Source organism: Pseudophryne corroboree, chromosome 7 (assembly GCF_028390025.1).
Source record: "Pseudophryne corroboree isolate aPseCor3 chromosome 7, aPseCor3.hap2, whole genome shotgun sequence".
In the NCBI taxonomy this organism is placed as follows: Eukaryota; Metazoa; Chordata; class Amphibia; order Anura; family Myobatrachidae; genus Pseudophryne; species Pseudophryne corroboree.
In genome coordinates, this window is record NC_086450.1 from 513,012,083 (window position 1) to 513,039,442 (window position 27,360).

At 54.1% G+C, this 27,360-nt stretch overlaps 2 protein-coding genes across 5 annotated transcripts in view; one reads left to right on the plus strand and one right to left on the minus strand.

Annotated features, from left to right (window-relative positions):
• THOC6 (THO complex subunit 6) overlaps positions 1–21,967 on the minus strand; it is a 43,842-nt gene extending 21,875 nt beyond the window's left edge. The window contains exons 1-7 of the mRNA XM_063935472.1: positions 21,878–21,967; positions 18,581–18,696; positions 18,442–18,506; positions 18,260–18,363; positions 18,128–18,165; positions 17,976–18,024; positions 16,831–16,902 (exon numbers count right to left, since the gene is read on the minus strand). Of these exons, the coding sequence (XP_063791542.1) occupies positions 16,831–16,902; positions 17,976–18,024; positions 18,128–18,165; positions 18,260–18,363; positions 18,442–18,506; positions 18,581–18,696; positions 21,878–21,892 (459 nt within the window). The 5' untranslated portion in view covers positions 21,893–21,967. The remainder of the gene's footprint in view (positions 1–16,830; positions 16,903–17,975; positions 18,025–18,127; positions 18,166–18,259; positions 18,364–18,441; positions 18,507–18,580; positions 18,697–21,877) is intronic.
• LOC134945910 (serine/arginine repetitive matrix protein 2-like) overlaps positions 21,928–27,360 on the plus strand; it is a 115,263-nt gene continuing 109,830 nt past the window's right edge. For 3 of the 4 annotated variants that reach the window (XM_063935467.1, XM_063935468.1, XM_063935470.1), the window contains exons 1-4: positions 21,928–22,117; positions 23,801–24,056; positions 24,128–24,229; positions 24,313–24,468. In XM_063935467.1, the coding sequence (XP_063791537.1) occupies positions 21,928–22,117; positions 23,801–24,056; positions 24,128–24,229; positions 24,313–24,468 (704 nt within the window). Of the gene's footprint in view, positions 22,118–22,162; positions 22,253–23,800; positions 24,057–24,127; positions 24,230–24,312; positions 24,469–27,360 lie in introns of those variants that run through there. The other variant, XM_063935469.1, reaches the window with a different exon arrangement.

The following is a 27,360-nucleotide window of genomic DNA, read 5'->3' on the forward strand; positions in this document are numbered from 1 at the left end:
ATACCTCCAATAATTTTCTATCGGAGGAAACCCACGTATCATCACACACTTTAATTTATCTGATTCAGGAAAAACTACAAGTAGATTATTCCCACCCTACATAATACCCTTATTTGTGGTACTTGTAGTATCAGAAATATGTAACACCTCCTTCATTGCCCTTAACATGTAACGTGTGGCCCTAAAGGAAAATACGTTTGTTTCTTCACCGTCGACACTGAAGTCAGTGTCCGTGTCTGTGTCGACCAACTGAGGTAAATGGGCGTTTTTACAAGCCCCTGACGGTGTCTGAGACGCCTGGACAGGTACTAATTTGTTTGCCGGCCGTCTCATGTCGTCAACCGACCTTGCATCGTGTTGACATTATCATGTAATTCCTAAATAAGCCATCCATTCCGGTGTCGACTCCCTAGAGAGTGACATCACCAATACAGGCAATTTGCTCCGCCTCCTCGCCAACATCGTCCTCCTACATGTCGACACACACGTACCGACACACAGCACACACACAGGGAATGCTCTGATAGAGGACAGGACCCCACTAGCCCTTTGGGGAGACAGAGGGAGAGTTTGCCAGCACACACCAAAAACGCTATAATTATACAGGGACAACCCCTTATACAAGTGTTTTCCCTTATAGCATTTTCACATATGTAATCATATCGCCAAATAAGTGCCCCCCCTCTCTGTTTTAACCCTGTTTCTGTAGTGCAGTGCAGGGGAGAGCTTGGGAGCCTTCCTCACAGCAGAGCTGAGCAGGAAAATGGCGCCGTGTGCTGAGGAGAATAGGCCCCGCCCCCTAAAACGGCGGGCTCTTCTCCCGGAGTTTGTGAGATCTGGCAGGGGTTAAATACATCCATATAGCCTCAAGGGCTATATGTGATGTATTTTAGCCATAAAAAAGGTATAATACATTGCTGCCCAGGGCGCCCCCCCCAGCGCCCTGCACCCTCAGTGACCGCCGGTATGAAGTGTGCTGACAACAATGGCGCACAGCTGCAGTGCTGTGCGCTACCTTATGAAGACTGAAAGTCTTCTGCCGCCTGTTTCTGGACCTCTTCAACTTCGGCATCTGCAAGGGGGGGTCGGCGGCACGGCTCCGGGACGAACCCCAGGGTGAGACCTGTGTTCCGACTCCCTCTGGAGCTAATGGTGTCCAGTAGCCTAAGAAGCAAATCCATCCTGCACGCAGGTGAGTTTTCTTCTCTCCCCTAAGTCCCTCGTAGCAGTGAGCCTGTTGCCAGCAGGACTCACTGAAAATAAAAAACCTAACTTAAACTTTTATTCTAAGCAGCTCAGGAGAGCCACCTAGATTGCACCCTTCTCGGCCGGGCACAAGAATCTAACTGAGGCTTGGAGGAGGGTCATAGGGGGAGGAGCCAGTGCACACCACCTGATCCTAAAGCTTTTATTATTGTGCCCTGTCTCCTGCGGAGCCGCTAAACCCCATGGTCCTGACGGAGTCCCCAGCATCCACTTAGGACGTTAGAGAAACTACAGGTAGTTTTTTCACACCCACATAATACCCTCTTTTGTGGTACTTGTAGTATCAGAAATATGTAACACCTCCTTCATTGCCCTTAACATGTAACGTGTGGCCCAAATGGAAAATACGTTTGTTTCTTCACCGTCGACACTGGAGTCAGTGTCCGTGTCTGTGTCGACCGACTGAGGTAAATGGGCGTTTTAAAGCCCCTGACGGTGTTTGAGACGCCTGGACTGGTACTAATTGGTTTGCCGGCCGTCTCATGTCGTCAACCGACCTTGCAGCGTGTTGACATTATCACGTAATTCCCTAAATAAGCCATCCATACCGGTGTCGACTCCCTAGAGAGTGACATCACCATTACAGGCAATTGCTCCGCCTCCTCACCAACATCGTCCTCATACATGTCGACACACACGTACCGACACACAGCACACACACAGGGAATGCTCTGATAGAGGACAGGACCCCACTAGCCCTTTGGGGAGACAGAGGGAGAGTTTGCCAGCACACACCAAAACGCTATATTATACAGGGACAACCTTATATAAGTGTTTTCCCTTATAGCATCTTAATATATAATAATATCGCCAAATAAGTGCCCCCCCTCTCTGTTTTAACCCTGTTTCTGTAGTGCAGTGCAGGGGAGAGCCTGGGAGCCTTCCTAGCAGCGGAGCTGTGTAGGAAAATGGCGCTGTGTGCTGAGGAGAATAGGCCCCGCCCCCTTTTCGGCGGGCTTCTTCTCCCGTTTTTCTGACAACCTGGCAGGGGTTAAATACATCCATATAGCCCCAGGGGCTATATGTGATGTATTTTTAGCCAGCATAGGTACTTTCATTGCTGCCCAGGGCGCCCCCCCAAGCGCTCTGCACCCTCAGTGACCGTTGGTGTGAAGTGTGCTGAGAGCAATGGCGCACAGCTGCAGTGCTGTGCGCTACCTCATGAAGACTGAGAAGTCTTCAGCCGCCGATTTCTGGACCTCTTCTCTCTTCAGCATCTGCAAGGGGGTCGGCGGCGCGGCTCCGGTGACCCATCCAGGCTGTACCTGTGATCGTCCCTCTGGAGCTAGTGTCCAGTAGCCTAAGAAGCCAATCCATCCTGCACGCAGGTGAGTTCACTTCTTCTCCCCTAAGTCCCTCGATGCAGTGAGCCTGTTGCCAGCAGGACTCACTGAAAATAAAAAACCTAATAACTTTTTCTAAGCAGCTCTTTAGGAGAGCCACCTAGATTGCACCCTGCTCGGACGGGCACAAAAACCTAACTGAGGCTTGGAGGAGGGTCATAGGGGGAGGAGCCAGTACACACCACCTAATCCTAAAGCTTTATTTTTGTGCCCTGTCTCCTGCGGAGCCGCTATTCCCCATGGTCCTGACGGAGTCCCCAGCATCCACTTAGGACGTCAGAGAAAGCCGTGAGTAAAATTCCTAACTGCATAGCAAATTTACTTGGCGCAGTCGCAGTGCGAACATTGCGCATGCGCATTAAGCGGAAAATCGCTGCGATGCGAAGATTTTTACCGAGCGAACAACTCGGAATGAGGGCCTATATACACCCAGCTTTCCCCATCACATACACTATACACCCGGCATTCCCCATCACTCACACACACACACACACACACACACAGTGTTCGCAAAAACGCGCTATGGCGCGTATTTTACGCGATATTGGTGCCCGGTGACTCACTTTTTCAAAGTGGGTGGGTCCCCGGGGACGCGCTCCGCCTGGATTGGCTACAGGTTTAATAATTGATGTCTCCCTTGCCCAGCTGCAGAGAGGACTTTACAAGTGGAGGAGGAGCTGCCGGGCAAGGCAGACGTTCATTAAACTTATAGCCAATCCCACAGGACGCGTCCCCACTGACCCCCACCCATTCTAAAAAAGTACCTGTGCCGTCAGCAGGGAGCCGCGATCAGGAGCGTTAACTTCCGCCTGCCCACTAGTCCCTCCCGCGCGAACAGCACCTGCAGCCGATGCCAGAGCCGCTGGAATCCCGATACCGTGGGCCGCATCCCCCGCACCAGACACACTGCAAACATCCCTTCTCCGGTGGGTAGCGGTGCTGAAGCGGTGGCTACAGTTCGGAGAGACTGCGCAGAGGGACCCACCACTGGGCGGAATCTGCTGTGCCCAGGTTGTGGGGTATTCTTTGTGAGCGGTCACACGTACGGCTGGCCCTGCATGAGTGGGGAGCCAAGCAGGAGCTGCCGGGTGTCCCAGGGGGACATGGGCAGCTCTTCCCGCCAGACATACGTACTGATCCTACAGCTTGTGAATTGGTGTGTGCCCAGGAGCCAGGGCTAGCAGTACCAGGACAACGCTGAACTGCTGGGTGCTGGACACAGGTAACTTACAGCCCGGGGACCGTACCCTGCCTGTTACTGCCCACGCAGTCATTGTGTGACAAACTGTACCACTGTGTGTGTGTGTTATTCCTTGTACCCACCCAGTGTATGACACCCTGTACTGTATGTGTGACACACTGTACCCCCCTATACTCCCATGTGTGACAGTGTACACCCCCTTCCTTTGTGTGACACCCTGTACTGTATGTGTGACACACTGTACCCCCCTACACTCCCATGTGTGACAGTGTACACCCCCTTCCCCTGTGTGACACCCTGTACCCCTCTGTGTATGTGACACCTTGAACCCCCACCCAGTGTATGACACCCTGCACTGTACCCCCTACCCTGTGTATGTGTGACACAATGTACACACCCTTCCCACTGTGCGTGACACCCTGCACCCATTACCCCGTGTGTGTGTGTTTGTACTCCTCTACCCATATGTGTATGGCACTCTGTACCCCTTACCCCTGTGTCACACTCTGTACACCCTATCCTTCTGTGTGTTTATGCCACCTTGTACGCACACGCTACCCATTTCTGTGTTACGCTGTACTCCCAACTCTATCCTTGGGTTTTTGTCACCCTCTACCTCCCCTCTCTGTAGAAAGGTGACCCTTTACAAAATTTTGCTATGGGGCTCCCAAAGTTCTAGTTATGCCCCTGCCGATATCCCGTGGCCTCAGCGCCGCTCCACAGTTCTCCACAGACCGTTCTGCTGTGCTATCGGCAGAGGGGAGCTGGCCACCTGAGAGCACTGCCCCCTGGATTGGTGAACCAGACAGGCCGATGCCTCACCTCGCGGGGACCTCCAACAGAGGCCAGGACCGCCAGAGGCGGGCATCCACAAGGTGACGGGCCGCTGCAGGCAGGACATAGTTGCAATAAGAACGGAGAAGGGGAAGCAGAGAAAGTACACAGAAGGCAGTGTGTCGCTGTAGTGGCAGGGTAGTAGTGATTGCGGTGTGTGGCAGTAGTGAGGGCGCAGTGATTGCAGTGTGTGGCAGTAGTGAGAGCGCAGTGATTGCAGTGTGTGGCAGTAGTGAGGGCGCAGTGATTGCAGTGTGTGGCAGTAGTGAGAGCGCAGTGATTGCTGTGCGTGGCAGTAGTGAGTGCGCAGTGATTGCAGTGTGGCAGTAGTGACGGCGCAGTGATTATAGTGTGTGTCTTTAGTAAGGGTGCAGTGATTGCAGTGAGGGCGCAGTGATTGCAGTGTGTGGCAGTAGTGGGGGTGCAGTGATTATAGTGTGTGTCTTTAGTAAGGGTGCAGTGATTGCAGTGTGCGACAGTAGTGAGGGCGTAGTGATTGCAGTGTGGCAGTAGTGAGGGCGCAGTGATTATAGTGTGTGTCTTTAGTAAGGGTGCAGTGATTGCAGTGTGCGACAGTAGTGAGGGCGTAGTGATTGCAGTGTGGCAGTAGTGAGGGCGCAGTGATTATAGTGTGTGTCTTTAGTAAGGGTGCAGTGATTGCAGTGAGGGCGCAGTGATTGCAGTGTGTGGCAGTAGTGGGGGTGCAGTGATTATAGTGTGTGTCTTTAGTAAGGGTGCAGTGATTGCAGTGTGCGGCTGTAGTGAGAGCGGTGAGCTAGGATCACAGGATTTTTTTAAGTGTTATTACACTTACAGCATTGAACACTACTTGCCCCTGCTGCCATCTATCCTTTCCTCCTCCTTACCCCCAGTATTGACTACCCCTAACCCCCGTCTTGCCCCCCCAGTACTACCCCAACTGCTATCTACCTTTAGCCCCTCACTACCCCCAGCACTGCCTGCCCCTATCCCCTTCCTTGCCCCTCAGCACTATCCCAACTGCTGTCTGCACTTACCCCTCTCTACCCCCAGCACTTCCTGCCCTTACCCCTTCTACCCCTAGCTCTACCCTAACTTCTCCCTGCCTCTACCTCCAGCTCTAACCAGCTTCCCCCTGCTTCTACCCCCATAATACGTGATAGGACCCCGAAACAGTGGAGTAGGACCCCAATTTTTTTACGTAATGGGTCCCTAGGACCCACAATTTTTTTCGCTCGGCGCGATCACTGCACACACTATACATCCGGCTTTCCCCGTCACAAACACTATATACACCCGGCTTTTCCCGTCACAAACACTATATACACCCGGCTTTTCCCGTCACACACACACTATATACACCCGGCTTTCCCCGTCACAAACACTATATACACCCGGCTTTTCCCGTCACACACACACTATATACACCCGGCTTTCCCCGTCACACACACACTATATACACCCGGATTTCCCAGTCACACACACACTATATACACCCGGATTTCCCAGTCACACACACACTATATACACCCGGCTTTCCCAGTCACACACACACTATATACACCCAGCTTTCCCCATCACACACACACACTATACATCCGGCTTACCCGGTCACACACACTATACACCCGGCTTTCCCCATCACACACACTATACACCTGGCTTTCCCCGTCACACACACTATATACACCCGGCTTTCCCCGTCACACACACACTATATACACCCGGATTTCCCAGTCACACACACACTATATACACCCGGCTTTCCCAGTCACACACACACTATATACACCCGGCTTTCCCAGTCACACACACACTATATACACCCGGCTTTCCCAGTCACACACACACTATATACACCCGGCTTTCCCAGTCACACACACACTATACACCCGGCTTTCCCCATCACACACACTATACACCTGGCTTTTCCCGTCACACACACTATATACCCCCGGCTTTTCCCGTCACACACACTATATACACCCGGCTTTCCCCGTCTCACACACACTATATACACCCAGCTTTCCCCATCACACACACACACACTATATACACCCGGCTTTCCCCATCACACACACATACACACTATACATCCGGCTTTCCCAGTCACACACACACTATATACCCGGCTTACCCGGTCACACACACACTATACACCCGGCTTTCCCCATCACACACACACACACACACACACACTATATACACCCGGCTTTCCCCATCACACACACATACACACTATACATCCGGCTTTCCCCGTCACACACACTATACACCCGGCTTTCCCCATCACACACACTATACACCCGGCTTTCCCCATCACACACACTATACACCCGGCTTTCCCCATCACAAACACACTATATACACCCGGCTTTCCCCATCACAAACACACTATATACACCCGGCTTTCCCCATCACACACACTATATACACCCGGCTTTCCCCATCACACACACCATATACACCCGGCTTTCCCCATCACACATACACACTATACATCCGGCTTTCCCCGTCACACACACACTATACACCCGGCTTACCCGGTCACACACACTATATACACCCGGCTTTCCCCATCACACACACTATACACCCGGCTTTCCTCGTCACACACACACTATACACCCGGCTTTCCCCGTCACACACACTATACACCCGGCTTTCCCCGTCACACACACTATACACCCGGCTTTACCGGTCACACACACTATACACCCCATCACACACACTATACACTCGGCTTTTCCCATCACACACACTACACACCCCATCACACACACTATACACCCGGCTCTCCCCGTCACACACACCATATACACCCGGCTTTCCCCATCACACACACACTATACACCCGGCTTTCCCCATCACACACACTATACACCCGGCTTTCCCCATCACACACACTATACACCCGGCTTTCCCCGTCACACACACACACACACTATACACCCGGCTTTCCCAGTCACAAAACACACACTAAACACCCGGCTTTCCCCGTCACAAAACACACTATACACCCGGCTTTCCCCATCACACACACACACACACACACACACTATACACCCAGCTTTCCCCATCACACACACTATACACCCTGCTCTCCCCGTCACACACACTATACACCCGGCTTTCCTCATCACACACACACACACACACACACACACACACACTATACACCCGGCTTTCCCCATCACACACACTATACACCCGGCTTTCCCCATCACACACACACACACACACACACTATACACCCAGCTTTCCCCGTCACACATACTATACACCCAGCTTTCCCCATCACACACACTATACACCCAGCTTTCCCCGTCACACATACTATACACCCAGCTTTCCCCATCACACACACTATACACCCTGCTCTCCCCGTCACACACACTATACACCCGGCTTTCCTCATCACACACACACACACACACACACTATACACCCGGCTTACCCGTCACACACACTATACACCCGGCTTTCCCCGTCACACACACTATACACCCGGCTCTCCCCGTCACAAACACTATATACACCCGGCTTTTCCCGTCACACACACACTATATACACCCGGCTTTCCCCGTCACACACACACTATATACACCCGGATTTCCCAGTCACACACACACTATATACACCCGGCTTTCCCAGTCACACACACACACTATATACACCCAGCTTTCCCCATCACACACACACACTATACATCCGGCTTACCCGGTCACACACACTATACACCCGGCTTTCCCCATCACACACACTATACACCTGGCTTTCCCCGTCACACACACTATATACACCCGGCTTTTCCCGTCACACACACTATATACCCCCGGCTTTTCCCGTCACACACACTATATACACCCGGCTTTCCCCGTCTCACACACACTATATACACCCAGCTTTCCCCATCACACACACACACTATATACACCCGGCTTTCCCCATCACACACACATACACACTATACATCCGGCTTTCCCAGTCACACACACACTATATACCCGGCTTACCCGGTCACACACACTATACACCCGGCTTTCCCCATCACACACACACACACACACTATATACACCCGGCTTTCCCCATCACACACACATACACACTATACATCCGGCTTTCCCCGTCACACACACTATACACCCGGCTTTCCCCATCACAAACACATACTATACACCCGGCTTTCCCCATCACACACACTATACACCCGGCTTTCTCCATCACACACACTATACACCCGGCTTTCCCCATCACACACACTATACACCCGGCTTTCCCCATCACACACACTATACACCCGGCTTTCCCCATCACAAACACACTATATACACCCGGCTTTCCCCATCACACACACCATATACACCCGGCTTTCCCCATCACACACACCATATACACCCGGCTTTCCCCATCACACATACACACTATACATCCGGCTTTCCCCGTCACACACACACTATACACCCGGCTTACCCGGTCACACACACTATATACACCCGGCTTTCCCCATCACACACACTATACACCCGGCTTTCCTCGTCACACACACACTATACACCCGGCTTTCCCCGTCACACACACTATACACCCGGCTTTCCCCGTCACACACACTATACACCCGGCTTTACCGGTCACACACACTATACACCCCATCACACACACTATACACTCGGCTTTTCCCATCACACACACTACACACCCCATCACACACACTATACACCCGGCTCTCCCCGTCACACACACCATATACACCCGGCTTTCCCCATCACACACACACACACACACACACACACACTATACACCCGGCTTTCCCCATCACACACACTATACACCCGGCTTTCCCCATCACACACACTATACACCCGGCTTTCCCCGTCACACACACACACACTATACACCCGGCTTTCCCAGTCACAAAACACACACTAAACACCCGGCTTTCCCCGTCACAAAACACACACTATACACCAGGCTTTCCCCATCACACACACACACACACACACACACACACACACACACACTATACACCCAGCTTTCCCCATCACACACACTATACACCCTGCTCTCCCCGTCACACACACTATACACCCGGCTTTCCTCATCACACACACACACACTATACACCCGGCTTTCCCCATCACACACACTATACACCCGGCTTTCCCCATCACACACACACACACACACACACACACACACTAGACACCCAGCTTTCCCCGTCACACATACTATACACCCAGCTTTCCCCATCACACACACTATACACCCAGCTTTCCCCATCACACACACTATACACCCTGCTCTCCCCGTCACACACACTATACACCCGGCTTTCCTCATCACACACACACACACTATACACCCGGCTTACCCGTCACACACACTATACACCCGGCTTTCCCCGTCACACACACTATACACCCGGCTCTCCCCGTCACACACACACTATACACCCGGCTCTCCCCGTCACACTCACTATATACACCCGGCTCTCCCCATCACACACACTACACACCCCATCACACACACACTATACACCCGGCTTTCCCCGTCACACACACTATATACACCCGGCTCTCCCCGTCACACACACTACACACCCCATCACACACACTATACACCCGGCTTTTCCCATCACACACACACTACACACCCCATCACACACACTATACACCCGGCTTTTCCCATCACACACACACACACACACACACACTATACACCCAGCTTTCCCCATCACACACACTATACACCCTGCTCTCCCCGTCACACACACTATACACCCGGCTTTCCTCATCACACACACACACACACACACTATACACCCGGCTTTCCCCATCACACACACTATACACCCAGCTTTCCCCGTCACACACACTATACACCCAGCTTTCCCCGTCACACACTATACACCCGGCTTTCCCCAACACATGGAGCTCAAGCTCTGTTCATTATTTATTATTAAATATCAGTTTCATATATAGCGCAGCATATTCCGCTGTGCTGTACAACTGGAACAACGGTAACAGAACAAAACTGGGTAATAACAGACAGACCTAGAGGCAGGAGGGCCCTGCTCGCAGCTTACACTCTACAGACACAAGCATCACGTGTACCAGGGATCAAAGAGAGGAAAATATGCAGGGATTTCATTATATACTATCTCTGACAGACATGGAGTGGGCGGGGCACAGATCTATATAAACTTACACCCCCCCCCCCCCAGTACAGGGGTACATCGTCTCCTAGCACCGAGGTACATCGTCTCCTAGCACCGAGGTACATCGTCTCCTAGCACCGAGGTACATCGTCTCCTAGCACCGAGGTACATCGTCTCCTAGCACCGAGGTACATCGTCTCCATGCACCGAGGTACATCGTCTCCATGCACCGAGGTACATCGTCTCCATGCACCGAGGTACATCGTCTCCATGCACCGAGGTACATCGTCTCCATGCACCGAGGTACATCGTCTCCTAGCACCGAGGTACATCGTCTCCTAGCACCGAGGTACATCATCTCCTAGCACTGAGTTTAGGAAAATAAGAATTTACTTACCGATAATTCTATTTCTCGGAGTCCGTAGTGGATGCTGGGGTTCCTGAAAGGACCATGGGGAATAGCGGCTCCGCAGGAGACAGGGCACAAAAAGTAAAGCTTTTCCAGATCAGGTGGTGTGCACTGGCTCCTCCCCCTATGACCCTCCTCCAGACTCCAGTTAGGTACTGTGCCCGGACGAGCGTACACAATAAGGGAGGATTTTGAATCCCGGGTAAGACTCATACCAGCCACACCAATCACACCGTACAACTTGTGATCTAAACCCAGTTAACAGTATGATAACAAAAGGAGCCTCTGAAAGACGGCTTCCTACAACAATAACCCGATTTTTGTAACAATAACTACGTACAAGTATTGCAGAATAATTCGCACTTGGGATGGGCGCCCAGCATCCACTACGGACTCCGAGAAATAGAATTATCGGTAAGTAAATTCTTATTTTCTCTATCGTCCTAGTGGATGCTGGGGTTCCTGAAAGGACCATGGGGATTATACCAAAGCTCCCAAACGGGCGGGAGAGTGCGGATGACTCTGCAGCACCGAATGAGAGAACTCCAGGGCCTCTTTTGCCAGGGTATCAAATTTGTAAAATTTTACAAACGTGTTCTCCCCCGACCACGTAGCTGCTCGGCAGAGTTGTAATGCCGAGACCCCTCGGGCAGCCGCCCAAGAGGAGCCCACCTTCCTTGTGGAATGGGCATTTACATATTTTTTGCTGTGGCAAGCCTGCCACAGAATGTGCAAGCTGAATTGTACTACAAATCCAACGAGCAATAGTCTGCTTAGAAGCAGGAGCACCCAGCTTGTTGGGTGCATACAGGATAAACAGCAAGTCAGATTTCCTGACTCCAGCCGACCTGGAAACTATATTTTCAGGGCCCTGACAACATCCAGCAACTTGGAGTCCTCCAAGTCCCTAGTAGCCGCAGGCACCACAATAAGCTGGTTCAGGTGAAACGCTGACACCACCTTAGGGAGAAACTGGGGACGAGTCCACAGCTTTGCTCTGTCCGAATGGACAATCAGATATGGCTTTGTGAGATAAAGCCGCCAATTCTGACACTCGCCTGGCCGAGGCCAGGACCAACAGCATGGTCACTTTCCATGTGAGATATATCAAATCCACAGATTTGAGTTGTTTAAAACAATGTGATTTTAGGAATCCCAAACTACGTTGAGATCGCCCAGTGCCACTGGAGACATCAAAAAGGGGTTGTATATGCAGTACTCCCTTAACAACTTCTGGACTTCAGGAACTGAAGCCAATTTCTTTCTGGAAGAAAATCGACCGGTCGAAATTTGAACCTTAATGGACCCCAATTTGAGACCCATATACACTCCTGCTTGCAGGAAATGTAGGAATTAACCTAGTTGAAATTCTTCCGTGGAGCCTTCCTGGCCTCACACCATGGAACATATTTTCACCTAAGCGGTGATAATGTTGTGCGGTCACCTCCTTCCTGGCTCTGACCAGGGTAGGGATGACCTCTTCCGGAATGCCTTTTTCCCTTAGGATCCGGCGTTCACCCGCCCTGGCGTCAACGCAGCTGCGGTAAGTCATGGAACAGACATGATTCTTGCTGAATCAAGATCCTTTCTAGTATCTCTTGAAGTTCCGGGTACCAAGTTCTTCTTGGCCCAAACCGGAACCACGAGTATAGTTCTTACTCCTCTCCTTCCTATCATTCTCCATACACTGGGTATGAAAGGCAGAGGAGGGAACACATACACCGACTGGTACACCCACGGTGTTACCAGAGCGTCCCAGCTATTGCATGAGGGTCTCTAGACCTGGCGCTTTATGTGGGACGCCATCATAACCACCTTTGGACTTTCCCAACGGTTTACAAACATGTGGAAACTTCCAGATGAAGTTCCCACTTTTCCGGGTGGAATTCATTTATGCTGAGGAAATCTTCCTAGTTGTCCACTCCCGGAATGAACACTGCTGACAGTGTTATCACATGATCTTTCGCCCAGCGAAGAATCCTTGCTGTCATTGCCCTCCTGCTTCTTGTGCCGCCCCGTCTGTTTACGTGGGCGACTGCCATGATGATGTCCTACTGGATCAGCACCGGTTGACTTTGAAGCAGAGGTCTTCCTAGGCTCAGAGCATCGTAAATTGCCCTTAGCTCCAGTATATTCATGTGGAGAGAAATCTCCAGACTTGACCACACTTCCCTGGAAATTTCTTCCTTGTGTGACTGTTCCCCAGCCTCACAGGCTGGCATCCGTGGTCACCAGAACACAGTCCTGAATGCTGAATGTGCTGCCCTCTAGAAGATGAGCACTCTGCAGCCCCCACAGAAGAGACACCCTTGTCCTTGGAGACAGGGTTATCCGCTGATGCATCTGAAGATGCGATCCGGACCATTCGTCCAGCAAATCCCCCTGAAAAGTTTTTGCGTGAGATCTGCCGAATGGAATCGCTTCGTAAGAAGCCACCATTTTTCCCAGGACTCCTGTGCATTGATGCACTGATACTTGGCCTGGATTTAGGAGGTTTCTGACTAGGTCGGATAACTCCCTGGCTTTCCCCTCCAGGAGAAATACCTCTTTCTGGACTATGCCCAGAATCATTCCTAGGAACAGTAGACGTATCATCGGAAAACAGCTGCGATTTTTGGAATATTTAGAATCCACTCGTGCTGTCGTAGAACTACTTTAGATAGTTCTTTTCCGACCTCCAACTGTTCTCTGGAAACTTGTCCCTTTCAGGATATCGTCCAAGTAAGGGATAATTTAGATGCCTTTCTTCTTTTAAGAATCATCTTTTCGGCCATTACCTTGGTAAAGGCCCGGGGTGCCGTGGATAATTCAACGGCAGCGTCTGAAACTGATATTGACAGTTCTGTATCACGAACCAGAGGTACCCTTGTTGAGAAGGGCAAATTTGGACATGGAGGTAATCCTTGATGTCCAGGGACACCATATAGTCCCCTTTTTTCCGGTTCTCTATCACTGCTCTGAGTGACTCCATCTTGATTTGAACCTTTTTATGTAAGTGTTCAAAGATTTCAGATTTAGACTATGTCTCACCAAGCCGTCTGGCTTCAGTACCACAATATAGTGTGGAGGACTAATACCCTTTTCCTTGTTGTAGGAGGGGTACTTTGATTATCACCTGCTGGAAATACAGCTTGTGAATTTTTTTTTTTTTTTCAATACTGCCTCCTTGTCGGAGGGAGCCGTTGGTAAAGCAGGCTTCAGGAACCTGCGAGGAAAAAATGTCTCGACTCTCCAATCTGTACCCCTGGGATAATACTTGTATGATCTAGGGGTCAACTTGCGAGTGATCCCACTGCGCGCTGAGACTCTTGAGACTACCCCCCCACTGGTGGAGGGCTTCTTTTCCTGGGAAGGGGCTGCCTGCTGCAGTCTACTTCCCTTTCCTCTATGTCTGGGCAGATATGACTGGCCTTTTGCCCGCTTGCCCACATGGGAACGGAAGGATTGAGGTTGAAAAGACAGTGTCTTTTTCTGCTGAGATGTAACTTGGGGTAAAAAAGGTTGGATTTCCCAGCTGTGGCCGTGGCCCCCAGGTCCGACGGACCGACCCCAAATAACTCCTTCCCTTTATACGGCAATACTTCCATGTGCCGTATGGGATCTGTATCACCTGACCACTGTCGTGTCCATGACATCTTCTGGGAGATATGGACAACGCACTTATCTTGATGCCAGAGTGCAAATATCCCTCTGTGCATCTCGCATACATATATATAGAATGCATCCTATTAAATGCTCTATATCAATAAAATATTTTTAGTCAGGGAATTCGACCAAGCCAACCCAGCACTGCATCTCCAGGCTGATGGCGATCGCTGGTCGCAGTATAACCACCGTCTGTGTGTATATACTTTTTAGGATATTTTTCCAGCTGCCTATCAGCTGGCTCCTTGAGGGCGGCCGTATTTGGAGACGGTAACGCCACTTGATAAGCGTGTGAGCGCCTTATCCACCCTAATGGGTGTTTCCCAACGCGCCCTAACTTCTGGCGGGAAAAGGTATAACGCCAATATTTGCTATCGGGGTAAACCCACGCATCATCACACACTTCATTTTATTTTATCTGATTCAGGAAAAACTACAGGTAGTTTTTTCACTTCCACATAATACCCTTTTTTGTGGTACTTGTAGTATCAGAAATATGTAACAGCTCCTTCATTGCCCTTAACGTGTGGCCCTAATGAGGAATACGTTTGTTTATTCACCGTCGACACTGGATTCAGTGTCCGTGTCTGTGTCTGTGTCGACCGACTGAGGTAAATGGGCGTTTTTTATAAAAAACCCCTGACGGTGTTTCTGAGACGCCTGGACCGTTACTAATTGTTTGTCGGCCGTCTCATGTCGTCAACCGACCTTGCAGCGTGTTGACATTCTCACGTAATTCCCTAAATAAGCCATCCATTCCGGTGTCGACTCCCTAGAGAGTGACATCACCATTACAGGCAATTTCTCCGCCTCCTCCAGCATCGTCCTCATACATGTCGACACACACGTACCGACACACAGCACACACACCTGGAATGCTCTGACAGAGGACAGGACCCCACTAGCCCTTTGGAGAGACAGAGGGAGAGTTTGCCAGCACACACCAAAAAACGCTATAATTACATAGGGACAACCTTATATAAGTGTTTCTCCCTAATAGCATCTTTATATATATATATATATTTATATCGCCAATTTGTGCCCCCCCTCTCTGTTTAAACCCTGTTTCTGTAGTGCAGTGCAGGGGAGAGCCTGGGAGCCTTCTCTCCAGCCTTTCTGTGAGAGAAAAAATGGCGCTGTGTGCTGAGGAGATAGGCCCCGCCCCTTTTACGGCGGGCTCGTCTCCCGCTCTTTAGTGAAGTTTGGCAGGGGTTAAATATCTCCATATAGCCTCTGGGGGCTATATGTGAGGTATTTTTAGCCAGTATATAGGTTTACATTTGCCTCCCAGGGCGCCCCCCCCCAGCGCCCTGCACCCTCAGTGACAGCGTGTGAAGTGTGCTGAGAGGAAAATGGCGCACAGCTGCAGTGCTGTGCGCTACCTTTAGAAGACTGTCAGAGTCTTCAGCCGCCGATTCTGGACCTCTTCTAACTTCAGCATCTGCAAGGGGGCCGGCGGCGCGGCTCCGGTGACCATCCAGGCTGTACCTGTGATCGTCCCTCTGGAGCTAATGTCCAGTAGCCAAGAAGCCAATCCATCCTGCACGCAGGTGAGTTCACTTCTTCTCCCCTCAGTCCCTCGTTGCAGTGATCCTGTTGCCAGCAGGACTCACTGTAAAATAAAAAACCTAAGCTAAACTTTCTCTAAGCAGCTCTTTAGGAGAGCCACCTAGATTGCACCCTTCTCGGCCGGGCACAAAAATCTAACTTGAGTCTGGAGAAGGGTCATAGGGGGAGGAGCCAGTGCACACCACCTGATCTGGAAAAGCTTTACTTTTTGTGCCCTGTCTCCTGCGGAGCCGCTATTCCCCATGGTCCTTTCAGGAACCCCAGCATCCACTAGGACGATAGAGAAAGCTATTTAGGCACGGGATATAAAGCATCTACCCGGCCTCCACACCTGGCGGGCTGCTCCACCTGGGACACAGATCTAGCTCATGTTCCCCCTGACTCCTGCCCTATGTGCCCCTCTCCCAGGGTACGAGATCCACTTACAGTGAAGGCTCCGGTCTCCAGGTCCATTACGTGCACCTGACAGCTGCCTCCGCCAAGCAGCAGAGTGTTATCCTGGATCGGGAGAGAATAAAGAGTCATGCTCATCAGACTGCTAGAGCGCCAGCCTCAGGAGGAAGAGCGCCACACTATGAGAGACTGCCACAGGAGGAAGAGCGCCACGCAATGAGAGACTGCCACAGGAGGAAGAGTGCCACACTATGAGAGACTGCCACAGGAGGAAGAGCGCCACATAATGAGAGACTGCCACAGGAGGAAGAGCGCTACACTATGAGAGACTGCCACAGGAGGAAGAGCGCCACATAATGAGAGACTGCCCCAGGAGGAAGAGCGCCACACAATGAGAGACTGCCACAGGAGGAAGAGCGCCACACTATGAGAGACTGCCACAGGAGGAAGAGCGCCACACTATGAGAGACTGCCACAGGAGGAAGAGCGCCACACTATGAGAGACTGCCACAGGAGGAAGAGTGCCACACTATGAGAGACTGCCACAGGAGGAAGAGCGCCACACTATAAGACACTGCCACAGAAGGAAGAGCGCCACACTATGAGAGACTGCCACAGGAGGAAGAGCGCCACACTATGAGACTGCCACAGGAGGAAGAGCGCCACACTATGAGAGACTGCCACAGGAGGAAGAGCGCCACACTATTAGAGACTGCCACAGGAGGAAGAGCGCCACATAATGAGAGACTGCCCCAGGAGGAAGAGCGCCACACTATGAGAGACTGCCACAGGAGGAAGAGCGCCACACTATGAGAGACTGCCACAGGAGGAAGAGTGCCACACTATGAGAGACTGCCTCAGGAGGAAGAGCGCCACACAATGAGAGACTGCCTCAGGTGGAAGAGCTACACTATGAGAGATTGCCACAGAGAAAGAGCGTCACACAGTGAGAGACTGCCACAAACATAGAGTGCCAAAGAATGACAGATTGCCAGAGAGAGTGAGAGATGGAGAACATGAGAGAAAGAGAGAGCACCACAGAGTAGGAGACAGTGGCCGACACGAGAGAGAGGGAGAGAGAGAGAGAGCCAGAGAACAGAAGGAAGGTTAGTGTGGGGAGTGACCCGGAGGTCAGTACCAGTAAAGTAGGGTGTGAGGTGACAGAGGAGGTGTCCCACCTTCTGGTTAAGTACAAGACTGTTGATTTCAGGCGTCTCTAGAGTGTTTCTGAGGAAAGAAAAAGTTCTGGAGTCAATGTAAGAGCTCAAGTACAGGAGTCCCTAGACGTCCAGCATTCCTCCATATACGGCCTGAAGTGTAGGGAACGCACCTGGTGGGGGCCACACGGCTCCAGGATGCCACACAGCCCTGTACATGACACAACAGATGAGGAGATTAGATGTAAGGGATGCCTGGCAGACAATACACTGCTATATAATGCTATTATGTGGGCACAGGTCACCTTCTTACAGAGGTCGCTCCATGTCCAGCCCTTCACTTCCTTCCCTCCAGCGCTGATCAGGTGACGCTCAGTAGAGGTCAAACTGTACACAGGACCTGAATGTGCTGGAGAGAGACGTTGTTATTCGCGGAGTGCGTTATATACGGCGCAGCAGAAGCCCTGCGTGGCGCGCTGGCTGTTACCTTGGAGAAGGGCGGTGGGCTCCTTGCTTTGTTCCTTGGCCTCAGAGCTCAGAGCTGAAGAGAGGCTGTGGAAAGAGCAGAACATTAATAATCACCCAGCTAGGATGGTGGTGACCCGGAGACCACCCATAAATCTCACCTGAACACCCCAATCTGGCCCAAGTTATTGCCGACGGCCAAAAATTTACCACAAGGGGAGAAGCATTGGCTGAATACGGTCATATGGAGGAGCTCCAGAGAGCGGGTGATGTCAGCCTGCGGGGAGAGAAGTGTATCAGAGATGGCAGCTGCATAACGCTAGGGGCCCCCATATATCACCTGAGGACAGACCGGGGGGCTTTCCCCCGCACATCCCCTGAGGAGGCCCCAGGAGCCCCATCCCCCGCACATCCCTTGAGGAGACACAAGGAGCCCCGTCCCCCGCACATCCCCTGAGGAGACACCAGGTGCCCCGTCCCCCGCACATCCCCTGAGGAGACACAAGGAGCCCCGCCCCCGCACATCCCCTGAGGGGACACCAGGAGCCCCCCCGCACATCCCCTGAGGGAACACCAGGAGCCCCATCCCCCGCACATCCCCTGAGGAGACACCAGGAGCCCCATCCCCCGCACATCCCCTGAGGAGACACCAGGAGCCCCATCCCCCGCACATCCCCTGAGGAGACACCAGGAGCCCCGTCCCCCGCACATCCCCTGAGGAGACACCAGGAGCCCCGTCCCCCGCACATCCCCTGAGGAGACACCAGGAGCCCCGACCCCCGCACATCCCCTGAGGAGACACCAGGAGCTCCCCCCCCCGCACATCACCTGAGGAGACACAAGGAGCCCCATCCCCCGCACATCCCCTGAGGAGACACCAGGAGCCTCATCCCCTGAGGAGACACTAGGAGCCCCGTACATCCCCTGAGGAGACACCAGGAGCCCCGTCCCCCGCACATCCCCTGAGGAGACACTAGGAGCCCCGTCCCCCGCACATCCCCTGAGGAGACACCAGGAGCCCCGCCCCCCCGCACATCCCCTGAGGAGACACCAGGAGCTCCCCCCCCCGCACATCACCTGAGGAGACACAAGGAGCCCCATCCCCCTCACATCCCCTGAGAAGACACAAGGAGCCTCATCCCCTGAGGAGACACTAGGAGCCCCGCACATCCCCTGAGGAGACACGAGGAGCCCCGTCCCCCGCACATCCCCTGAGGAGACACAAGGAGCCCCATCCCCCGCACATCCCCTGAGGAGACACAAGGAGCCCCGTCCCCCGCACATCCCTCGGGGAGAAGACACCGGAAGCCCCGTCCCCCGCACATCCCCCGGGGAGGAGACACCAGGAGCCCCATCCCCTGCACACACCCCGGGGAGGAGACACCAGGAGCCCCATCCCCCAAACATCCCCTGAGGAGACACAAGGAGCCCCGTCCCCCGCACATCCCTCGGGGAGGAGACACCAGGAGCCCCGTCCCCCGCACACCCCCCGGGGAGGAGACACCAGGAGCCCCATCCCCCGCACACACCCCGGGGAGGAGACACCAGGAGCCCCATCCCCCAAACATCCCCCGGGGAGGAGACACCAGGAGCCCCGCACACCCCCCGGGGAGGAGACACCAGGAGCCCCATCCCCCGCACACCCCCCGGGGAGGAGACACCAGGAGCCCCGTCCCCCGCACCCCCCCCGGGGAGGAGACACCAGGAGCCCCATCCCACGCACATCCCCTGCGGAGAAGACACCGGGAGCCCCGCCCCCCGCACACCTCCCAGGGAGGAGACACCAGGAGCCCAATCCCCCGCACCCCCCCCCCCCCGGGGAGGAGACACCAGGAGCCCCATCCCCCGCACACCCCCCGGGGGGGAGACACCAGGAGCCCCATCCCCCGCACACCCTCCGGGGAGGAGACACCAGGAGCCCCATCTCCCGCGGAGAAGACACCGGGAGCCCCGCCCCCCCCCAGGGAGGAGACACCAGGAGCCCCATCCCCCGCACCCCCCCCGGGGAGGAGACACCAGGAGCCCCATCCCCCGCACACCCCCCGGGGAGGAGACACCAGGAGCCCCGTCCCCCGCACATCCCCTGAGGAGACACCAGGAGCCCCGTCCCCCGCACATCCCCTGAGGAGACACCAGGAGCCCCGACCCCCGCACATCCCCTGAGGAGACACCAGGAGCTCCCCCCCCCGCACATCACCTGAGGAGACACAAGGAGCCCCATCCCCCGCACATCCCCTGAGGAGACACCAGGAGCCTCATCCCCTGAGGAGACACTAGGAGCCCCGTACATCCCCTGAGGAGACACCAGGAGCCCCGTCCCCCGCACATCCCCTGAGGAGACACTAGGAGCCCCGTCCCCCGCACATCCCCTGAGGAGACACCAGGAGCCCCGCCCCCCCGCACATCCCCTGAGGAGACACCAGGAGCTCCCCCCCCCGCACATCACCTGAGGAGACACAAGGAGCCCCATCCCCCTCACATCCCCTGAGAAGACACAAGGAGCCTCATCCCCTGAGGAGACACTAGGAGCCCCGCACATCCCCTGAGGAGACACGAGGAGCCCCGTCCCCCGCACATCCCCTGAGGAGACACAAGGAGACCCATCCCCCGCACATCCCCTGAGGAGACACAAGGAGCCCCGTCCCCCGCACATCCCTCGGGGAGAAGACACCGGAAGCCCCGTCCCCCGCACATCCCCCGGGGAGGAGACACCAGGAGCCCCATCCCCTGCACACACCCCGGGGAGGAGACACCAGGAGCCCCATCCCCCAAACATCCCCTGAGGAGACACAAGGAGCCCCGTCCCCCGCACATCCCTCGGGGAGGAGACACCAGGAGCCCCGTCCCCCGCACACCCCCCGGGGAGGAGACACCAGGAGCCCCATCCCCCGCACACACCCCGGGGAGGAGACACCAGGAGCCCCATCCCCCAAACATCCCCCGGGGAGGAGACACCAGGAGCCCCGCACACCCCCCGGGGAGGAGACACCAGGAGCCCCATCCCCCGCACACCCCCCGGGGAGGAGACACCAGGAGCCCCGTCCCCCGCACCCCCCCCGGGGAGGAGACACCAGGAGCCCCATCCCCCGCACATCCCCTGCGGAGAAGACACCGGGAGCCCCGCCCCCCGCACACCTCCCAGGGAGGAGACACCAGGAGCCCAATCCCCCGCACCCCCCCCCCCCCCGGGGAGGAGACACCAGGAGCCCCATCCCCCGCACACCCCCCGGGGGGGAGACACCAGGAGCCCCATCCCCCGCACACCCTCCGGGGAGGAGACACCAGGAGCCCCATCTCCCGCGGAGAAGACACCGGGAGCCCCGCCCCCCCCCAGGGAGGAGACACCAGGAGCCCCATCCCCCGCACCCCCCCCGGGGAGGAGACACCAGGAGCCCCATCCCCCGCACACCCCCCGGGGGGGAGACACCGGGAGCCCCATCCCCCAGTTGCCCTCTCACCTCTGCCGGTAACATGACGTCACGTGTCTCCGGTATCTCCGGCGCCTCTTATGACGTCACGGCGGCGCGGTGCAGCTCGGGAGAGTGACGTCGGCAGCAGAGGCCCCGCCCCGCACGCACGGCACGCAGGTGACGCAGGATACGTACGGTGCACGCGCCGCCCCGAGTGTCGCAGCGATCAGTCCCCGCGCCAGGCTGCGAGACCGGAACCGGAACCCACCTCCCGGGACCCCCGCACAGGTAACCGGCCCGGTGTCCGCTCCGTCAGCCCGGGGTGTGTGTATGCGGCTGGCCGGAGCGGCGTGCTCTGTGCTGGCGGAGGCCCGGCCTAGTCCGTGACCCGACCGCCGTCTATCGGCGCTGTACCGGCCGCGGGTAACGGTTACAGGGCCCCGGGTGTACAGCTGTCACAGGGCCTCGTGGCCGCGGGTGGGGGGTGCAGGGTGTGGGTGGCCCGGGGGTGGGGGGTGCAGGGTGTGGGTGGCCCGGGGTCCGGGGGTGGGGGGTGCAGGGTGTGGGTGGTCCGGGGGTATGTGAGGTATTATTATTACTACCAGTTAGTTATATAGCGCACACATATGCCGCAGCGCTGTACAGAGAATATTCCCCCATTCACATCAGTCCCTGCCCCAGTGAGCTTACACTCTATATTCCCTGTCACATGTACACACGCACATTCACGCTGGGGGTAATTTGTGTTGGGAGCCAACTAACCTACCAGGAGGAAACCGGAGTACCCGGAGGAAACCCACGCAAATACAGGGAGAACATACAAACTCCACACAGGGCCATGGTGGGAATTGAACCCATGACCTAAATGCTGTGAGGTGGTAATGCTAACCACTACACCATCCGTTCTGGTAGAGTGGCCTGGGGTGTACAGGAGGACATAGGTACCCCAGGGAGGAAGGTCCTCTGGGTGTGGATAGGTGGGAGGTCGGGGTTGGTCCTCTGGGTATGGATAGGTGAGAGGTCAGGGTGGTCCTCTGGGTGTGGATAGGTGGGAGGTCAGGGTGGTCCTCAGGTTATGGCTAGGTTGGGAGGTCAGGGTGGTCCTCTGGGTATGGATAGGTTGGTGGTCCTCTGGGTATGGATAGGTGGGAGGTCAGGGTGGTCCTCTGGGTATGGATAGGTGGGAGGTCAGAGTGGTCCTCGGGGTATGGATAGGTGGGAGGTCAGGGTGGTCCTCTGGGTATGGCTAGATGGGAGGTCAGGGTGGTCCTCTGGGTATGGCTAGATGGGAGGTCAGGGTGGTCCTCTGGGTATGGATAGGTGGGAGGTCAGGGTGGTCCTCTGGGTATGGATAGGTGGGAGGTCAGGGTGGTCTTCTGGGTATGGATAAGTGGGAGGTCAGGGTGGTCCTCTGGGTATGGATAGGTGGGAGGTCAGGGTGGTCCTCTGGGTATGGATAGGTGGGAGGTCAGGGTGGTCCTCTGGGTATGGATAGGTGAGAGGTCAGGCTGGTCCTTTAGGTATGGATAGGTGGGATGGTCAGGGTGGTCCTCTGGGTATGGATAGGTGGGATGGTCAGGGTGGTCCTCTGGGTATGGATAGGTGGGATGGTCAGGGTGGTCCTCTGGGTATGGATAGGTGGGAGGTCAGGGTGGTCCTCTGGGTATGGATAGGTGGGAGGTCAGGGTGGTCCTCTGGGTATGGATAGGTGGTAGGTCAGGGTGGCCCTCTGGGTATGGATAGGTGGGAGGTCAGAGTGGTCCTCTGGGTATTCATTGGTGGGAGGTCAGGGTGGTCCTCGGGGTATGGATAGGTGGGAGGTCAGGGTGGGCCTTGGCTTATGGACAGGTGGGAGGTCATGGTGGTCCTGGGTTTGTAGATAGGTGGGAGGTCAGGGTGTCCCTGGGGACAGTGTGTTTCTAGGTCTATGAGCCGTGTACTCTGAGCTATGACACCTGTTGTCATCTACAGGCCTTGACGTCAGGACGATGTACAATGGAATTGGGCTACCCACTCCGCGAGGCAGTGGCACAAATGGTTACGTCCAGCGGAACCTGTCATCGGTGAGACATAAGAAGGACCGGACGGATTATAAGTCTGAGGAAGAGCTGAAGAAACTGGAGAATCTCTTGGTGAAGAAGCCCAACCAGGAGATCTTGGACCATGAAAGGAAAAGGAAGGTGGAGCTGAAATGCCTGGAACTGGAGGAGATGATGGAGGAGCAGGGGTAATATGCCACACCTTAGTGCTCTGAACCCCACTCCCTGTCACCAGCCGCTGACTCCCTTTCTCTTCCAGGTACAGTGAGGCTGAGATTCAGGAGAAGGTGGCCACCTTCAGGCTCATGCTGCAAGAGAAGGATCTGACAGCCATCAAAGAAGGGGAGAAGCTGAAAGCCAAGTAGGTGCCCATTCACCGCCTGTTGTTCCCCATCCAGCCCCTTTCCGGGTCAGCCCATTTTTTTTACTCCCTCACCTTTCCAGCCTTTCAGAGACTCACCAGCTGGCTGAGGCCAACGAGAAGAAGAATGAGCGCCTGCGAGCGGCCTTTGGGATCAGCGACAGTTACGTGGATGGGAGCAGCTTCGACCCCAACCGCAGAGCAGCCGCCAAGCAGCAGGAGCAGCAGAAGTCATACAGGTGGGTGGGTTGAGCGGTGCTGTATGTGCTTGTCCTCTAGCGCAGATCTGTGGCCTGGCTCTGCCTGACTGTGGTCACTGAGTACTGGCTGGCGCTCCTCACAGGGTCTCCAGCCACAGCAGTCGTGTGAGCTGATGCGATTAGCGCAGGCGGGTTGTCTGTCATGATAGCGGATAAGAGTGCCCTTGTTTATATTGATTTTACCTTGAAGATCCGTCAACATAGACATCTTGAAATCGCACCATGGAGCTGTGTTTGGTGGACCCCAGACTTTGCAACTGAGCCACGGCAAAACGCTAATCCTGAGCACCCAGTGTGCTCTCGGGCTCTAAGAGGGGAAACTGGGCAAAGTGCACAGAATAGGGTAAAAGGGAAAGAACGGGTCCGATACTAGTGACCCGCACCGGGCAACGTTTCATCTGCTACACAACACCCGTTCTAAGTACCATGTACACCATATATGTACTAAAACGTGGAGCTGAGGGAAGAGGGCGCAGTTGGCTCCCGCCGTAGGTGGATGAGGACACGTCGTCGTTGTCACTTTAGAAATGTGGACTAAGTTGCAATAAATGATCCCAGGGTGTCTCGGACTCTGTCCTCGGGGCACTCTGACAGTCCATGTTTCAAGGATAGCCATGCTTGTGCGAGGTGGTATCGTCAGACCGACTGAGGTACTGGGCTTCGGTATGATTTGCCGGTGGTCAGAATGCAGACGCCAGCATCCCGATAGTTGTAATCCAGGCAGGGAAGGTAAGAGTGTTACCCCTACCCCCTAACCCTCCCTTCCCACAGCCCAACCCTAACCTTCCCCGGTGGTGCCTAAACCTAACCTTCCCCCAGGTTAGGTTTAGGTACCACCAGGTGAAGGTTAGTCTAAGGGGGGATGTTAGGGTTGGGATGTGGGGCAGGTTTTTAACCTCCTCCCCCCCTTAGTACCTAAACCTAACCTTCCCCCAGTGGTGCCTAAACCTACCCCACATCCCAACCCTAACTTCCCCCCTAAACCTAACCCTCCCCTGGTGGTGCCTTAACCTAATTTCCCCCCAGTGGTGCCTAAACCGGCCCCACATCCCAACCCTAACCTCCCCCCTTAGTACCTAAACCTAACCTTCCCCCAGTGGTGCCTAAACCTAACCTTCCCCCAGTGGTGCCTAAACCTGCCCCACATCCCAACCCTAACCTCCCTCCTTAGTGCCTACACCTAACCTTCCTCCGGTGGTGCCTAAACCGGACCCACAGCCCAACCGTAACCTCCCTCCTTAGTGCCTAAACCTAACCTTCCCCAGTGGTGCCTACACCTAACCTTCCCCCGGTGGTGCCTAAACCGGCCCCACAGCCCAACCCTAACCTTCCCCTGGTGATGGTTAAACCTGCCCCACAGCGTGCTCCAGTCCGAGCCTCTGCTCCATTTGTGATCAGTAACGTTAGTTACACACAGTGTGCTCCAGTCCGAGCCTCTGCTTCATTTGTGATCAGTAACGTTAGTTACACACAGCGTGCTCCAGTCAGAGCCTCTGCTCCATTTGTGATCAGTAACGTTAGTTACAGCGGGCTCCAGTCAGAGCCTCTGCTACAGCTTTAGGACTCTCACCTGTATTGGTACCATCACCGTTCCTGTATATCCGTCCTGCTGTGCTGCCAGAGAAGCCCCTCCCTCCTAACATGGCCGCGTCCTGCTGCACGAGCCTCCAGTTATTTGGGTGCGAGGATGGGACTGTCCCCCTGACCAGGGTAGCCACATGTAGCGTCTGTGGGCTTATTGGTTATCGGCTAACATGCCTTGTTATGTGAAACAGTAGACAGTATGAAGACGTGAGAAACATGAAATAAAAGATTGAGGACCGTCTATCAGATGATTGCACTTATATGTGTGAATTCAGTCATTATTCCCCTATGATGTATTACCCAGGTTCATCAGAGGAGTCACAGTTCCAGCTCTCAGATGTGTTAGGTATTCCCAAAGTATACAATTCCGATAGCCAAGGTCATGGTGTGTATTTACGCAGTATTACCCGACTGGATTCTAATATTGCTTTCACACCACACAGCGACCGGTGTCGCCCCGGTAATGTACCGCGTTATTTGTGCGGTGTGAAAGGAGTATTAATTAGTTTCAAATTCTTTAATTTGTATTGTTTAGTAAGATGACATGGATCACAGTTCTAAGGAGTTGCTCTTGGCAGAGGCTGTAGGTATAAATGTGTTGAGACTTTATGTGAATATGTATCATTATATTGTATTATTACATCGGTATTGATGAGTCTCCATCTTGCTGGGTCTCTTGCGCCGCTGACTCCTATAGACTCTTCCTCAGTATATTGCTGCTATCACCTGCTGACTATCACACTGGTCACATTTATGCGTTGTGCAAGTTCATTACCTCTAATTCACACCATAAGTGTATGCTTTCATATATGTGTGTGTTTAGGATAAAAGTGTTCCTGCTACCGGCACTCCTTCCTTTCATCTATACATAATGTGTATATATAACTACACTAGCTGTTCTACCCGTTCTCCGCACGGGAGTTTCTCATTTCCTCGGTTGTACATATAAATAAGTGATAATGATCAGGTAAATCTCTAGAGCTGTAAATCTGAGACGTCTTAATGTAAGTAAATATGAATCCATGGTTTTGGCGTTACCCAAGGAGCACCCGTAGCAGAGACGGTAAAAAGTGACAGGAGCATCTTTGTCGTTTAAGTCTACCCACTGGAGGTACGATTCTGATTTTAAGCCGATTGTTCGCGTGGGCGTTATCGTTCATGCAACGCAAGCCACGCATCGGTAATGACATCATTATGTCACCCCCTGTTCATCCCCTTAGGGAAGGTTTATTAAAATTCTAATTACATGGTTTTCCTATTTCCCACCTGCAGAATACCTGTTACATT